General features: G+C 35.8%; 1 protein-coding gene across 1 annotated transcript in view; it reads left to right on the top strand.

Annotated features, from left to right (window-relative positions):
• The window catches only part of LOC111504793 (uncharacterized), a 78,520-nt gene extending 59,826 nt beyond the window's left edge, over positions 1–18,694 (top strand). The window contains exons 8-9 of the mRNA XM_074186374.1: positions 6,424–6,689; positions 17,726–18,694. Coding sequence (XP_074042475.1) covers positions 6,424–6,689; positions 17,726–18,629 — 1,170 coding nt within the window. The 3' untranslated portion in view covers positions 18,630–18,694. The remainder of the gene's footprint in view (positions 1–6,423; positions 6,690–17,725) is intronic.
• The last annotated feature ends 376 nt before the right edge of the window (positions 18,695–19,070 follow it).

The following is a 19,070-nucleotide window of genomic DNA, read 5'->3' as shown; positions in this document are numbered from 1 at the left end:
ATAACCGATAAAATATATTAATCATATTCAGAGGTGCCTGCATAGTAAAAACTGATGGCATTTAGCATTTCAAGTAACTTATTTTCAAAAGTTATTTATGAAAAAGAATTCCTATGAAATGTTTTACATTGTCCGAAACAAGCACTGCCTTCACACACTGGAACTGCAAAACTCACGTCGACTTACATTTCTCCAACAAAGTTGGCGTCATCAGGAAATGAACTATATTGATCGAATCTAGTTTGGTCTCTGAGATGAAGCCAGTTCATCTCCTAGTGACACCAATAATTCATGTGGATAGTTTAACAATAATAAACAAAAAACCCCCCTCCGTACTGTTTTGAAACTTTCAATGACGCTTATGTCAAGAAATATATTGTTGAATTAAAACAGTTGAAATTTTGAGTGGATACTTTTCAAATAAAAATTCATGATTTTAACATAACGCTGAACACAGCCTCTATCTTCTTCTCTAAATGTATATAACTTAAAAATGACTGACTGACTGACATAGTGATCTATCAACGCACAGCCCATACCACTGGACGGATCGGGCTGAAATTTGGCATGCAGGTAAATGTTATGACATAGGCATCCGCTAAGAAAGGATTTTGATCAATTCTACCCCCAAGGGGACAAAATAGGGGATGAAAGTTTGTATAAAACTTTGTCAATTTTAAACCGATCAGGCTGAGACTTGCATGCATAAAGCTACTATGACATAGGCATCCCCTAAGAAAGGATTTTGCTAAATTCCAAACCTAAGGGAATAAAATAAGGAATGATGCAGGATGTAAATGTATTAGTTTGAACCTATCAGTACCTAATGGAACGAATAAATTGAGACGAACAAAATGATTTTTAGTTCTAAATGGTGACAATAGATGGCGTTAATAGTATTTTAAAACGCGCTATCGTTGTGTTTTCACTGAGTTACATATACCCGATGATGAGTGGCCAAAATGTTGCGGAATTGATTGAGTTTGATATGTATCCTCAAATGTCGGATTGAATCGTCAAAGGTTTTCACCTTACCTGCTCTTACTCTGCAGCTTCCGGGTAAAGGGGATGCATCCGCCCAATCAGTAGCTAATAGTGGACTGTAAGGGGTTGATTGCTTTGTGGGTATGAGTGAGTACACGTAAATCGGCACCTTAATCTCTCGATACACTGTAGCACACCGTTTTCTCATTCGTACTATCACTGTCCTTTTTTTGTCCGTCCATCGCGGAGAGCAATATTTTGGCTAGTCCCCTTGACGATCGGCGCGAGCAACTATATATATACGGGGTGATGCAAACAAGAGAACTACAATTTGATATTCATATCTAATGGTAATCTAATTCGTATCTATGGTATTCGTATCTAATGGTACATATTATATCTTAATATTTCTAACGGATTATATTTGACGATTTTGGTTGTTCTTTTCTTGGCATATTTTGGATTGCATTTGCTTTGTTTCGGTTCAGTAGTTTTGGTTATAGACTTTGCTTTGTATTTGGCATTTGTTTTGTTATCGTTTGGTTTAAGTATAGGTTTTGTCGGTTAGACTTTTATAAAATGGCTAAAGAAAATCTGAATGTTAATGGAGAAGTTGAAGAATGTACTGTCGTCCCTATTGTTGGTGACGGTGCATGTTTGTTTGGTGCTCTCTCTTATTCAATGTACGGAACACAAGATAGAGCGACGAAGGTGCGTTCAGAAATAGTCAGATATGTGGTTAATGACTGGAGCAAGTTTTCAATTATGAACCACGACAGGAATGGTGATAACTACGTAACACCTGACGAATATTTTGGTGATATGATGAAAAATGCTACTTATGGCGGATTTTGTGAGTTAATAGCAGCAGCATTAATATTCCCATTTGAGTTTGAAGTTTATAGAAACGTTCTCATATATACGGAATCTGGATCAAACGACTATCCGGTAAGGCGATTACGATTCAGCAAAGGTTTGTCCAGTGGGCATTTTGATGCCTATCTTCCCATAGCAGTACAGAAAATTACTCGGCGACGAATGGAGGTAGCTGTAGAAGAACATGATTTTGGAATTGATACACCTTCGCAACTTAAAGTTGATAAGGGTTGTCAGGAGGTACCTGTTTTAGAGCGTGAACATTCACCTATTGTATCTTCAATAAATTATGATGAAAATTTAATAAGAAGTTTATTGTCCCAATCTGAGTCTGTGACATTAATAGAAAAACAAACGTAGGGCAAGGTTTACTAATTACACACGAAAAAATCAAATGAAAAAAGGCATAAAAAGATATGGGCAGACTCTAACCTGAATCCCACCGTAACGCTGTGTCTGAATATAAAAAACCCTGATATACAGAGACAAGCTGTTGCCACCTATCAGGCTACACACCCTGAAAAACACAGGCAAGCTGTCGCCACCTACCAAGCTGCACACCCTGAAAAACACAGGCAATCTGTCGCTACCTACCAGGCTGCAAAACCTGAAAAACAGGCAATCTGCTGCACCATATCAGGCCAGGAATACCAATGTGCGAGGAGTGATTCAGTCACGGTATAGAGAAAATACAATTCAGCGGGTATGGAGAAGCAAGTTACTTTCGAGTTTGGCGTATGACCCAGATATTGTTTATGGAACTGACAGCAGTGTAGTCTTAGGTTCTATGACGTACAAGTGTTAGTGGTGTAACGCCTTGAAATGGAAAGATGAGACACCTGACGTGTTGTAGCGCCGGTAAAGTACAAATTGAGCCGTTTGAACAACTGTTTGAACCACTTTGCAGTCTGGTTAATGATTTACACCCAAATCATGTACACTTCAAAAATATAATGCCTGTTTTCAAATGACTTCTTTTGGTGGAAAACAAATAAGAGAAGGCAGTTTTTCACCAACTTTTAGAGTTCAAGAACAAGTCTATCATTTAATTGGAAGTATATTACCGGAACCTGGGCAGGATGCACAGTTTCTGCAAATTTATTTCTTCGGTGAAGATAATAGAGAAGCTAATATTCGATGTTCTAAATTTCCTGATTTGAGACCAAATTTAATCAAACAATTGCAGCTTATGTTACATGAGGTGAACCCATATATAAAATATCTAAAAACAGCCATTAATAAAATATCGCCTTCAGAGTCATTCAAGGTCGTAATACATGCAGATGAAAAGTCAAAAAGAGAACACAGAGGCAGATTCAATGCACCAATGGCAAATGAAGTGGCTGTTGTATTGGTAGATCACTATTTTGACCTAAGAGACATCATCCTCGAAAGCCGAAGTAACTCACTTCAGCGTATGAGTGAGATACATCGAGCTTATGACGCGCTGCAGTACCCGTTGATGTTTTGCTGTGGGAATGATGGCTATTCAATCAACATACCATAATGCTTTCCCACAACTAAGTTGCCCTTGAAAAAACAGTCTCTGCTGTAAGTTTTTCATCATATAGAATAATGATCAGAAAAGGAGAAGATAACTGTTTGGTTAAATATGGCGCTCTTTTTAGTCAATATTTGATAAATGAATACGCAAAAATAGAAACTGAAAGACTGAACTACATAAAAAAACAATCGAGCCAAATTGCACGCAGATAATTATATTCATTTCGAAGGTGCAATTGGACGGCAAGATACTGAAGCAAATCAGCTGGGACAAATGGTAGTACTTCCATCATCTTTTACTAGTGGACCAAGATACATGCACGAAAAAATACAAGACGCCATGATCTATGTTAGACATTACGGTTGTCCCGACCTTTTTATTGCTTTTACATGTAACCCACGCTGAAGTGACATAAATGAGCACTTACTTTCAGGAAAAAAATCTCATGATCGATACGATATTCCGCTTGTCTTTCGATTAATGGTAAAAAAGGTCATGGATTTGTTGATAAAAGGGAAAAAATTCGGTGAAGTGAGATGCTATATGTATTCAAGGAAATGGCAAAAGCGAGGTCTTCCGCATATTCATATACTTTTATGGCTTCAACATCGCATCACTCCGGATCAAATTGACAATATTATTTGTGCTGAAATACCTAACCCTGATCATGCAGAACTTGTGCGACAAATTGAGTAGTCCTCCTACAACTATACTCCTCTCTTTTTTCGATCTGTGTAACGTGGATGACTTTGCAAAAACATTGCTATACTCGGAAGTCCCTGCGTATTACGTATAGAACAAGCGATCATTTCAGAGACGACAGAGAGGAGTGAATGTTGAAGGATGGTCAGGGGTTAAAAAAGAACACGTTCTAGGTAGGGTTCATACTGTTCATCCAAACAATACAGAATGCTACCACCTTCGAAAGCTTCTACATGAGATCAGAGGCCCAATTTCATTTGAAGTGTTGAAAACTGTAGATGGTCACTTACATCCCACTTTCTAATCCGTGTGCAATGCTCTAGGTCTACTCGAAGATGATCGGCATTTGGATTCAGCTCTTGAGAGGCAGCACTTTGTCAAACACCGCATATGATTCGAGAGCTTATTGCTATCATTTTATTGTTCTGCCAGGTTTCCGACCCCCAATGTCTTTGGGAAAAATATGAAGAATGCATTTCTGAAGTCTTCAAAAAACAACTGGAAAGGCAAGGTGACCTGGATGTAGAGCACTCATCGGACCTGATATTTAACAAATGCCTGTCGATATTAGAGAATGCCGTATTATCATTAGGCGGCCGTCCTCTTAAAGAGTATGGATTACCTCAGCCAATAACATCAATACATTTTGAAAATAGAGAGTACGTGATGGAGACCAGTTACGATACAGTGGCCTAAGAAGACGCAGTAGGAAAAAATGAAGCATACTTGAATGACGAGCAACAGGAAGTTTACAATAAAATTATCATAGGTGTAAATGCAAATGACGGTCGAATATTCTTCTCAAACGCCCCAGGTGGAATTGGTAAAACCTTTCTCATTAATTTACTTTTGGCGAAGGTAAGAGGTACTCGCGGTATTGCCCTGGCTATGGCGTCATTCGGCATAGCTGCTACATTACTCGAAAGTGGGCGAACTGCTCATGCTACTTTTAAGTTACCACTCAATTCAATCACTGCCGATACTCCCATTTGTAACATCTCCAAACAAGTAATTTTGCTGAAGTTTTAAAGAGTATGAAAATAATCATATGGGACGAAATAACGATGCGTCATAAAGGTGGTATTGAAGCCTTAAACAGATAACTAAGGGATATAAGGGGTAATACAAAATTAATGAGTGACGGAGACTTTCGGCAGACTCTACCAGTGGTGCCAAAAAAAACCAGAGCTGACGAAGTAAGGTCGTGCATTAAGAAATCTAATTTGTGGCCCCAGGTTGATATTCTTAAGCTCTCTAAAAATATGAGAGCACATTTAGGCGAGGATGAGTCTGCTGGTACATTTTCAGATCTCCTTCTTAAAATCGGTAATGGTGATTTTCCATCGTTTGATGGAATGACAACCATCCTAGAAGAATTGTGCACAGTTGTTACTACGGTTCAAGAATTGCTGTCTAAAGAATATCCAGACATTATTCATATACATGACAAGCCTATTGAATGGTTATGTGAGCGTGCCATACTTACCCCAAAGAACGATCAAGCAGCAGCCATCAACGATATTCTGCTCATGCCGTTTGAGGGCGAAGAAAAGGTCTATACTTCGATTGATACTGTGGTTAATACAGATGACGCTACTAATTACCCTGTAGAATTTTTAAATTCATTGAAACCGCCAGGTTAGCCTTGTCATAATCTTATTCGGCGTGTGGGCACTCCAATTATGTTGTTGCGAAATTTAAAACCACCAAAACTTTGTGACGGTACGAGACTGCAAGTGAAAGCATTACATCGCAATATAGTGTAAGCCACTATATTAATTGGGTGTGCGAAAGGGGAAACTATATTTATACCACGAATCCCATTAATACCTGATGATATCCCATTCGAATTTGAAGGAATACAGTTTCCCCTAAAAGTCTGCTTTGCCATTACAATAAACAAGTCTCAGGGGCAAACTCAAATTTGCGGGTATTGACTTGAGAGAACATTGCTTCTCTCATGGACAGTTTTATGTTGCTTGCTCATGACTGAGTTCACTCAATAGCTTGATAGTTTTAGCGCCTAATGACATATTGGTTAAGAATATTCTGTACAAAGAAGTTTTATAGGCCCTGATTTTTTACACACGTTAAACAAAAGTAAAGCCGCAAAAACTATACCTTATTGATAATAATACTTCTTAACGCGAGTGAAGCCGCGGGCAAAAGCTAGTTTTCAGTATATGAGTCTACTAGGCATGAGTAGGCATGGGTTGATTGAAAGAAAAAGGGGTACTTAAACGTAAATATGAACTTACCCCTTCTTCATTGGTGGTAAATCTTGTATATCTTGATATTAAACTGAGGAATGACCATCATTCAAAGTTTCTCAGTTCAAAAATTTCTTTCTCTTGCAGGGAGCAGGAGCAGTTGTGAATTTTTTCGGCGTGGCCAATATTGGAGCTAGCGGAGCCAGCATTGTTAATTCGGGTTATGACGTATTTGACCAATGGTATAACGAGAACCGAAAACCATCCCTACTGACCATCGTACAGCTGAGCTCATCGATACTTTTCTTCGGAAACGCTCTTTATAACTTCAAGACCTGCTCAACTATTGTAGAAGAAACTCAAGCTAAAACATTGCAAGACTATCAGGCTTCGCTGAGGAGTAATAGACATAGGTAAGATTCGTAAAGTGCTGTTAGATTTGTAGATTACAAGACAAAATTAAGATGAGTTATTGATATTGACTATTGACTAATGTCATGAGTACAATCTTACATTTTAGATTGTTATGTCCATGACTTTTTTATTTCATTCATATGAAATGCGTTCTCAAAATCTCTATATTATATACATGGCCGTGGATGTCAAGCAGGTAGCTATTGTTGTCTTTGTGGAGACGTTTTATGATGCCTCCAACTCAAGGCCATCTGACGGAGACCACAAAAACAGGCTATGATGCTCATTTTTGCACTCAGTTGTATCGTATTGAATACGGTAAATAAATCAGAAGCTTAGGATCTGAAGGACTCCCGCACCAAGCCTCATGTGAAACAGTTTCTGTGGAAATCTCTGAACTTTTTATATGTAATCCATAATGTTCTAATGGACATTTTTCGCAATCAAATCTCTCTACTCTCCAGTTTGAATTACACAAGGGTTCAAATAGAAAAATATTTTCAGTCTCATCGGATTTGATTCACTTTTCAGTATAATGGTTTCAAATAGAACATATACCACAAAAATTTGTCATTAAAAATGATCAGTCTTGAAAAATTTGAATTTATTTATTCGGTTCATTACTATCATTACACATATTGTGTGACATCCTGTACATAAAGTTCGTGATCAAAAATGGGTTTACCGCCTCTCTCAATTGTCGGTCGTGCACTGTAAAAAAACAGAAAACGATCGAATGCATCGCAAAATCCGATTTGATATCGCTCTCGATTAATCAGTCTACTGAAAGTCCAAAAACTATCACTGGTTAGGCTACAACTGAAAGGAAAAACTGAATGGTAAGATCTATTACATGACTGACGATTTTCGGATCATTTGGCCTGTTATTGATAGATGATTGGTGAAATTGATTTTCATGAATAGAATTTGAAAATCTGTCTCTTATATTCACTCGTTTGTTTTGAGTAAAAATAAAAACAGGAAATTGGTTTTGGAGTTTGTGCGTGATTTTGATTTCATTCTCATATCTCGTGAGTGGTTTGTTCGATTTTTTCATTTGAATATGCTTTTTTTGATGAATAATCAATATTTTGAATTACCTCCCTTGCTTACAGTTGAATTTTTTTCCATTAGAAACAGTTTTATATATGAATTGAAGGGGTTATATTTTAAGGAGTGATTGATTTTTGGGAAAGAAAGTTTTTGGCTTTCTACTACTCCCTCTTGATACAAAAAAAAGGATGAGGGAATCTTCCAAAGAAAGGAAGGAAATAATCAATTTTAAATACATGGATGTGTAGATCATGCAAAGAAGTAATTTTCAGACACAAACTGAAAGAAAGTCCTCCTGAAACAGCTACTTTCATACTAACATTGAATTATACGAAAGAAAAAAATCTTTCGAAACAAATACTTCAATATGAACACTGAATTCTACAGAAGATACTTTTCTCTACTCAGTTTGTATTTCAAACATTCGTTGTGGAATGAAAATCAGATATCATTCACATGAGTTCTACTTTAAATGAATGGTAACAAATTGCACTTACATAGAACACTGTCATCCTCACTGGTATACACCGGTGTTTTGCCTCAAGACACTTGCCCTAAGGCTCTTCAGTACCAAATTGGATAACTTTTTTTTTGTATCAAGAGGGAGTAGTAGAAAGCCAAAAACTTTCTTTCCCAAAAAGTTTTATATAGTTTGCTCAATGCTTAATGAATATCTCCAGGTTCATTGATTTAGGTATATTTTCCCAAATTTGAGTCTCAAGACAACTCAGTGTTCTCGTCGGGTATCCCATTAGGGGAAAATAATATTTTTTTTATTGAGTTTAAAGTTAGGACGTTACTCAGTAACTTTGAAAATGTCACTCGAAGTTGAAAAATAACCTGTCCTTAGAAAAATTACAATGGATAGGCTGCTTGGATTATATAATGTTGCCTATAAAATCAAAGTGACAGTACTCATGACACTGCTTTGAAAACTAAATATCAGAAATCACATATGACATATATGAAGAATTTGATGTAAATCACAGTGACATTATAAACATTTTTGCTGCTTAAAAGATGAAAGATACTACTCATGTGATATCTAAACAATGAATGTAGTTGTAATTTATAAGATCATAAATTAGGTAGTCAAATGAACCATTTATAATGAAATACGTGTTAACTTGAGTTGCCGGCAAATTAGGAAACAAAATTGCCCCTGTTATGTGATACTAAAAACTTCTATCTGGTTTGGAGCAGTGTTCCAAGCTTTTGAGAAGCAGCCTTCACAATTCCAACGACATGATTGTGCCAAGACATATGTGTGTCCATTTTAACCTCCAACAAACTTATCGAAGCAGAAAGCGGAATTGTCTGACCTGACATTATTATATCCGGTTTCGAGACATTTATCTTCTTGAAGAAAACCAATGCCTGGGTTTTTGTGGCATTGAAATCGAACCTGATTACTTCCACCCCAATTCGAAATCACTTCTAGATACTCATTAAGATATGTATCCTCCTGCTGCCTGTGAAGATGTGCCTCCGTAGCCAATGTCCTGGAATACAAATGGAATGACGAGACAAGTGTACTGTCGTCACCAAAGTAATATACTGGGCTCTTGGTTTTTTCCAATAAGTCGTTCATATACAGTAAAAAGAGGGTTGGAGGCAATATGGACCCTGGGGAACACCAGCGTTAATGGTGAAAGAATTTCGAAGAATGTTTCATTAACTGCCAATAATCTGTATGATAATGAATAACGAATAATAATAATAATGAATAATAATAATGAATAATAATTATGAATAATAATTAAGACATATTTTATGCAAATCCTATAGAACGTTATCAAAATAAAAGATCACTCATACTGGAAACAAATATGTAATTCAAATCATCTAAAGCAACAATTCGTTCAGGCCAGTCTCAACTCCCTACACTGTAGGTTAATAGACTGACACCTATCAGAAAACAACTACTCCTTCCACGAAGGAATTTGGATTGTATCTGACAGGTATCAGTGCACTGAAGTATTTCCTGCATATGCTGTTGTCGATACAACTGTCGGAATCGATTTTCAATTATTGAACGGGCACACTTTCAGACCGGTTTCGGGCAATTTGGTCTCTCCTCAGTGAAGGTATTGGCCATCATCAACATAGAGTCAATGATATTCCATAATTGAAATTCGACTTCCTTTCAGTGTATCATTCCTCGAACTAAGCTGAAGCAAATCAAGCAACATGTTTGTCATCACCTGATAAACAAGGTATCAACCAACCGCATATCTGAAATTCACTCAATTCAGTGATAATACTTGAAGACTGGCTATAAATCAAATCATCTAAAGGTACAGTCCATCCAGGCCAGATGATTTGATTAATAGCCAGTGTTCAAATATGCCTACTGACGATATGTGAAAAATATGTAATTTTTAGAGATATGAAAAAATAGTTTAGTGAAACTTATTAAATACAAAATGCAAAGTAAAATATTTTGAATGAAAGTATATACATACAAAATGCAAACTACGTAATTTCTAAATAGATTTTCCAAATGAAGTAACTTGTTACCCATTCAACTGATTTCAATACTAGTATTTGTTCAAAGAGTTGATCATATTTTATCTGTGGAGCTTCCTAATCATTCCATCACTTACCAAGTTCTGCACCGTTCAACAGGTGCAGAACTTGGTGAGAAAGTATTTAAGAAAGAGTTTTTTCATATTTAGATATCTGTTCAAAGATTCTAGAGTATTATCTCCATTATTGTAGTATTGACAGTGTCACTGGCTGCTGCATAATCAGAGTCCTCAGTAAACATATAATAAGATTCAGCCCTTTCTTTCTTTTCATCAGAGTCAGTATGTTGGACTTAGGAACTCTTTTTGTCTTCTCGTTTCATCTTTCTCACTTCTGGAACAAATAGTCTTTCAATGTATCCTCTTTTGGCTTTTGGCACCCATTTCATTTAGAAAAAAATTATAAGATGCGAATGACATTATGGAATCTTTTGCTTTCGACTCCTCTAGTTTCTAAAATTTCTGAAAATTCCTTTCAAGACTTTCTTTTAAAACTTCAATCAATAGATCACAATATGTTATCCATTTGCAAACTGCTTAGAATTCTTCGCATTTTCAGTAATTCTGGTGTAAGTTTCTTTGAAGTTTCACTAAGGGTATTCATTACTGTCAGTAGATCTTGAATGCAATTATAATATGAATATGTTGGAAATGGAGAAGTGAGGGATTTAAATGGTTTTCACAAGCTTCAGGAGATCTTGAACATTGATTCCAAACCGCTTGACATTTTGCCATAGCTACGTCATAAAATTTTTTGTATGAATTACTTTGGGCTCCAACCTCATCCATATATTTTGCAGTTATTGAATGTAATGTATGTGTGGCACACACAAATGACCCCGGAAATTGCCTTAGGGTTACCACAATATCATCATCACCATCTTCAATATTATCATACATAACTTCAATATTTTGGATAAGAGCTGAATCTCTTTCACTTAGTTCTAAATATGAATCTCGTCCATATACATTGAAAGCTTTGACCATATTTGATCCATTGTCTGTAATAGTCTTTATTATTTTTCGCAGTATTAAATCAAATTCAGAAAGATATCTGCAATCAGCTGAGCTACTTCATTATAACTATGTGTTTCCTTAAACCTCCAGCAAGCCAAAATTGCAATTAATTCGATCAAATATATCACAATCAATCCAATTCTTCCCTTAGATAATGACCATATATCATCCGTGGTGCATACAAATTAACCTTTTTCAATTGTTCATTTGTATTTTGTACATATTTGGTGTCTTGTTCTGCAATTTTGTATTACATGTTTGCCGGCACAAAATTTTTGGTGGAACAGTCAATTGCTGTGCACCCTGAATAAGAGCTTTGAACGATCCATTTTTTACAATTGATATGTGTGACTTGGTAAGATGGCTAAAAGAGTTGATTGTTTCAATATTTTAGATGAATGAACCACTCATCAGCATCACCAACACATTTTCTCTTCTTGTTATGTTGAATTTTGACTTTCTCATACTCTGCTGATAGATCAGCATATCCTTTTCTCTGCAAAAGTATAATCAATAGTTTATTGTTTGAAGCATAGAATATCTGCGGTTATATTATTTAATATTGAATAGAATCCTATTTCATTAGCTTATTAGTTATGAAATCGAAATGAATTATGTTTTACGTGATGAAATATGAATGAAATCTTAGTTTTACTCACTATTAAATGGTTCAAAAAGTTGGTTGTAGGTTGAAGCATTCAAACTTTTTTTCAGTGTTTTCAAACACTTTTCACAAGTTGCAGATATATTTGTACCGCTTCCTCTGTAATAATGTCTTTTAATATGAATGGAATGTTCTTGTATCTAACAAATATCGTGCAGATTTACGGTTATTGAATGTTTCATTGTCAATAAAAAACGTAAAATTCATGAATTGAAGAATAACATACAATAGAGATGAACAATGCGATATTATGTCCAACCAGCGCTTGTCGATAACGGTTGATTTTTATTTTGAGTTATATTACTAGAAATATTATGACGGTTATATAGTTGAAAAAACTTTTAAAAGTAATGTTTTACTTAAATTTTATTCATTCACATCCAGTAAGTGAAGAGAACAGCAAAATCACAAAGAAAACAAAATAATCAACTCACAAACACAGCTCTCACAAAAATATATAGTTTGATTGAAGCCATTACCGTCAGATTTGTTTGACGCACAATGTTGACGTTATTGTTCTTGGTGATAACATTTAGGATCACGATCTATGCGTTGTATTTTGTGTTGGCATTTGAAATACATGTATTTAAAATAATTCACATCTCTGGTTATTTTCTGAAGTTTCTTTCAGAATCTGGAACTCCCAGTCGACAAATGACATTTTGTGTTATTTCATATGCTCAGTAAAAAGTTATGAAAAGCTGGAAAAATTCGCGGTGAAACATATGGCACAAGCGGTATCCCTCGGTGTCGACTTTCTATGAATTCCTAGGGAAATAATGTATTGCTTATGATTCTGTGTCTTTGATGCAATCAATAAAGAGGATGGTCACTCAAGTTCTCAAATGAAATATCACACATAAAATTATTAATGAAACACATTTTAAGCATCCTCACCTTTTTTAATGAATACGGTTGAGGGCAGCAAATAATGCCTATGTGAAATGGAGCATTCCATTCATAAATGCTCGAGACTTTTGTATACATCTCCTGAAGTGCGTTATCAATTGAGTAAAAATAATAAATGGTGAACGAATTGTTTGTGATCAAAACACATAGTGAAATCCTGTTCTTTGTATCTCTTTTGTGGGTTAACATGAGAAGCATCATACTCTCGAGTTTTGAAGAACAAATAAATGAAAATTCGAATATTGTATCAGATATCTCTCTGGTCCCTGTGATTGAAAGCTCTACTTCATTCCAGTTAACATATCAAGCTTTAACCAATGTTCTCAACTCAAATACAGCCTTGTTATTCACTGTACAAGCACTGTATAGTGGATAACTGTACACCATACGTATTCGATATTCATATTTTATCGCATACAGTGAGAATACTCCTCTACTTAGCTAGTCTTCTTCTCTTCAAATACTTTATCAACCAATACTGGACACTATTATACAAACTATTCTGCTTCTTGAATGATGTTTTGGACTATAAAACCCTATAATCAAACCACTCCTACTATTGAAATTGAAACTATCATTTTAACAATAATTTGTTCTGATACGCCAGCATGTTCTGTAGATATGATTTTGGATCAAGATATTTTTCCTTCATTTTTGGATCGGAAAAATCTCAGAAAAAGCGAAGAAACGAATGGACATTTTTGGTTGGAAAGTAGTTGTCATAGTATGAACAGTTTCTGCTCATACTATATTAGCTGCTCGTGGATCTTACATTTGAATGAAAATGAGAAGGTTTTGGGAATTAGAGGATATCCTTCATAACTTATCAATGACTCCTGAAATAAAACAAATTGAATCTATTTTCATACTCGAACTATTTCTGGCCGATATTGTTTCTCTCCCATTTGAAACTTCCAATCCGTATTAGGGTGATAATCAATCACTTGCCCTCACGTTTCTATTCCTTAGAAAAACGTTTACTATGGAACCCTAAGTTGAATTTCGTCTATTTAGCGTTCCTTGGAAATTACCTAATGAATAATCATATGGTGGCAGTGAGTCTTCCTTTGTCATTTGATAATATTTGTACCTTCCCCACCAGTGTGTGGGGAAGGGAAAGTAAAATCCATGTATCAAGTAAATTGTCTTTAGATACATTATTGAATGATAATCTTTTGGTTAGGAAAAAACTCCAGAAAGACAAAATTAAAATTATTCACCAACCAATTATATACATCGTGAATATTAAATGTATGTACCGACAGAATATTGTGTTTGGTAAAGAAATGTAGATAATATTATAAGCGGTTGCAGAAGAGTCCATTGCCTTCCAGAAGAGGGCTGGATTTAAACTGAGAAAATGGGCCAGAAAAAACATGAATTTTCTCTTACAACTCCCCCTCATCAGATTGTCAATACTCTGAAAGTTTGATTGTTACAAGTCTTGTGCTCAACTGGAACCCATTGTTAGACAAGTTGTTATATCGAGTTCAATATTTAGATAGAGGCTATTCCAAAAAATAATTTTGTCAGAAGTGACTCCAATTGTTTGATCTTTTGGAATTGTTTGCTCTTATTTCGTTTCCTGCTGAATATATAACAGTTATAAACTTTGGGCTTGAAGTGGGATCAAACGACCCTTCACATATTTGAGAATTATAGTTTAGATTTTTGAAAGAACTCACAAATCTCTCAAATATAACAGTATCTCGTTGTTTTTCTTGTCAGTTTGGTTCTTGCCAGCCGCATAGCTTTGCAGACAGCTCCGAAAGTTTCATACTTTTGGAAATTATTACTTTCGTTTCTCTCTTCCTAATAGAAATATTCAGAGCACATTTGCGGAAAGTCTAAAGCAGTGGTCGCCAACCTGTCGATCGCGAGCTACCGGTAGCTCGCGGAGGCAATTCTGGTAGCTCTCACAACGATTTTAATTTAAAAAATACAAACTGCAAAAATCAGAGAAGCTTCCGAAAATTCCACAAAAAATCTAATTGTCATAATATTAAACATAAATAGCGGCAACATTGCGGTGAGCGATCTGCCGCTGACGCCATCAAGCTATAATCGGCTAGAACCGACCAGCCGGATCAGCGCGTTAGTGTTCGAGAACGATCTGGATTGCTTTGAACGGGATAAATACGCACGGCGCGGCGACATTGCGCTTAGTTTAAAACTGAACGCGTAACCAACGTCCAGCGGTTGGGTTAGTAGAGAACAACAAAAATAATATTATGGCAAGCAGTTGTAAGAAGGTAAAGATATACCACTTTCATTCGGAATGGGAAGAACAATACTGTTTTACAGAAGTTGAAGATAAAAATGTGTGTTTGTTATGTAATACTTCGGTCTCCGTTGCTAAAAAAGGAAATATTGAGAGACATCATAAAACTATACATTCTAATTTTGAAAAATCATTCCCACTACATTCTGCCGCCAGAAAGGAGAAACTGAAACAGTTAAAAAAGCAGTTAATTGGACAACAATCAATATTTTTAAGAACAGTTGACAAAAATAAGGCTGCAAAACTGAAGCATCGTACCGTGTGTCCCAGATAATTGCACAAAGAAAAAGAAACCTTATGAAGACGAGGAAATGATAAAACAGGCGTTTTTAGAAGCTGCTGATTCGTTATTTGCCAACTTTAGAAATAAAGACGAGATAGTTTCAGCTATAAAATCTATGCAACTTTCTGCTAATACAGTGATGAGACGTGTAGAAGTAATGAGCAATGATATTTTTTTTCAGTTAAGAACTGACTTAGATAACTGTGTTTATTTTTCACTCCAACTGGATGAATCAACAGATGTCGTTGACACTGCCCAGATGGCCGTGTTCGTCAGGATGGTTTTTAGTGATTTTACGATTAAAGAAGATCTTTTGAAGTTCATTCCACTGAAAGGACACACTACTGAACATGAGTTGTTTTCTCATTTAAAAAATATTATTTCTTCCGAGAAAACTCCAATATCGAAAATGGTAGGCTTGACAACCGATGGCGCTCCAGCTATGGTGGGTTGTGGTAAGGGTCTGGTGGCGTTATGTCGTAGAGATGAAACTTTTCCGCAATTTCTTTGTTACCACTGCATTATCCATCAGCAAGCATTATGTGGAAATTTCCTGAAACTAAACAACATTATGAAACTGGTGGTAAAAATTGTGAACAAGATTAGAGGTCAAGCGTTACAAAGAAGATTATTCAGAACCTTGGCCGATGAAGTTGACTGTCAATACGGGGACCTACTCCTTCACTCTGAAGTCCGATGGTTAAGTAGAGGACGGGTGCTGAAACGTTTTAATAATGTCCTATCTGGCAAAGTTCAATTTTTCAAACCACGCGATGAACCGACTCCGGAACTAGAAAATTCAATCTGACTTAGAGATTTTGGTTTTCTCGTGGACATTACAGAGAAATTAAACAAACTTAATTTGAACCTTCAGGGGAGAAACAAAGAACTAGCGGAAATGATTTCTGATATAAAAGCATTTATCAAAAAGCTGGAGTTTTGGGAACAAAACCTAATTAACAGCGATGCTAAGCATTTTCCTATTCTTTCAGAAAAAATATCTCAAAATCCATTAGAACCCTATGACAACAAATACCATGTAGAAATAATTTCTACCCTAAAGAATAACTTCAAAAATCGTTTTAAGGATTTCAATGAAATGGCTTCAGTAGCGCAGTTTGTTGTTTCACCCTTTATGGAAATTGATATCCAACAGTTTGCAACTTGTATTATGCAGAACTTTGGCGAAAACATCGCTGCAATAGAAATGGAAGTCATTGAGTTTCAAAATGATTTAGCCTTAAAATCGTTAGTCTCAAGTACTGAATGTATCTGGCCTAGTGTAAGTAAAGACAAATATTCAGTTCTATGCCGTGTTGCCTTGAAAGTGAAAGCATTATTCAGTTCAACCTATTTGTGTGAATCTTCTTTTTCCAATATGAAGTTTATTAAGAACAAATATCGCAATCGACTTACAGATGAACATTTGGATAATTGTATTCGAATGGCTGCATCAAATTATACTGCAAACATTAAAAAAATTATCGATGAGTCTGAGTGTCAGCCTTCTCATTGAACGTGCTTTTTTATTTTTCAATGTTTATGTTCATGATAGTGCGTTACTTTTTTGTTGTTATTATTAACGATTTTCAAATCATACGTGACATGCCGTTGTGGCTGGATAAAAGTTTGTGTTTATTTTTCAAACACCTTCGTTTGATAGGTAGGAATGTAGCTATGAACAAGTAAGTACTAGTAATATTAGTTATTTTGTTATTAGTTTATTATTAGTATTATGTATTACCAGTTAAATAGTAAAATAAATACATATAATGATAAATTATTTGTGGATTATTTCATTTACGTTGCGTTACGTGGCTTCCGTGTGGGTAGCTCGCTCTTTATTCCAAAATTAACAAAGTAGCTCAACACATTGAAGGGGTTGGCGACCACTGGTCTAAAGGGTCCACGTTGAAAGTTCTATCAGTACTCTTTCGGTTGTCGGCCGAGCACAATGAAAAGAGACATAAAATCTCGTTCGAATGCATTGCAAAGTTTTCTCCAATACAGTCTACTGGGAGTTCGAGAAGTATCGCTGATTAGGTGATTACCATCCCCTAAAATTGAGGGAAAACTGAAAGGTGAGATCTCTTAACGTCATAGATGATGGAGAAAACAGCCATACATTAATCAAATTACCAACCATAAAACTAGTATCGAAAATAACAAATATACCAAAGATAAAATTTGGATTTTTTGATATAAGTATATTCTCGAACTGATCTATTCCTTAATTTGAATTTTTGTTCTGTGTTCAATCTTCTTCCAGTTACTTATACATCTTTGTATTTTCTTCACAGGAAAATATTCAACAAAATGATGAAAGAAACCATCCGCAGAAATAACGGCAACAAAGTCCAAGGAAAAGCCGAGGTGATATCAGCGGTTCGTAACTTCCCGAATAAAGACGAAGTATTCGCAGCGTTGACAAGATCTAACAAAGCCATGAATCAAAAAGGGGTGAAATTCTATGCCAGCGGCGGTGATCTCACGATGAACGGACAGAAAATAAATACGAACGACTTCACCAGCATGAGTAAAAAAGACGTGGGTATTTTCTTGTCGAAATTGCCTTCGAAATCTGTGATATCACACTCGGACGTGCTTATGATGCAAAGGCAGTTCTCCATCAACAAGTTGGCGATTCCAACTACCGATCAGTTTTCGCAGTTCGCTGTGAAGATGATGGGAGCATACGACGGTAATATTCAGAAGATGATCATCATAGCAATGACAAAACTCTATACGTCACTCTCAGAATCTATAAGAACAACCTTGGAGGAGGTATTCCCTGATCAACCCTACTGCTACAACATACTCAGTTTGGTAATGGAGTTCTTCCTAGTCAAAGCATCCAACTTGGGGAAACAGTATGAAATGTGGTGTGAGACGGGAGAATCCAAATTCTACCAACCGTGTTTCGCAGATCTTGACGGATCTGAGGCAAAGAGATACAAGTTGCTATTTGAGAAAGCAGTCAAGATGTGCTATGAAGGGATTATGTTCACCAAAGTTGCCCAAGAAGAGTTATTAAATTACTTCAATAGCTGGCTGACGGAACAAGTGTATGAGTTTCGAGTCGAAACAGAATCTGCGCAACGTAGGAGACAGCATAACGCTAGGGAGCCAAAACGTATCAAAGTTAACTGCGAGAAATGTGGAGGTTATTATTATCAATGTGTTATTATTCCACGAGGAAAGTAAATCATATTTCATTAATTTTTTTTTTGTATTTGGACTAATTATTGGGTAATAAACGATTAACTGCTCGTGAACAATTGTCACTTGTAATAATGGAAAATGTTGATGTTGACAGATGGTAAAGTTCTCAGTAATCCCCAGAAAACTGTCCGAACGTCTACTAATCAATTAAGTGGTAGATAAACGTTCATTTGGGAACTGAATACAGTACAATATAAATTACATAAGCGCCATCAATTTGTATATACGAAATAAGTCAATGAAGAAATGAAAACGAAACAAAGTGGTTATTATTCCAAACAACCTACACCCAATGAAAAATTGCTTTTATTCATGAAATTCACTAAAAGGTAACCAAGTTACCATTTTGATCCAATTTCATAAAATTGCACAGCACTTTTTCAATTATTTCATAAATACACTAAATAAATACACTGACCCACT

This window comes from Leptinotarsa decemlineata, unplaced genomic scaffold, assembly GCF_025532065.1.
Source record: "Leptinotarsa decemlineata unplaced genomic scaffold, Ldec_3_MD MMD2_tig00078422_RagTag_RagTag, whole genome shotgun sequence".
Taxonomy (NCBI): domain Eukaryota; kingdom Metazoa; phylum Arthropoda; class Insecta; order Coleoptera; family Chrysomelidae; genus Leptinotarsa; species Leptinotarsa decemlineata.
This window is presented reverse-complemented; position numbering and strand designations above follow the sequence as displayed.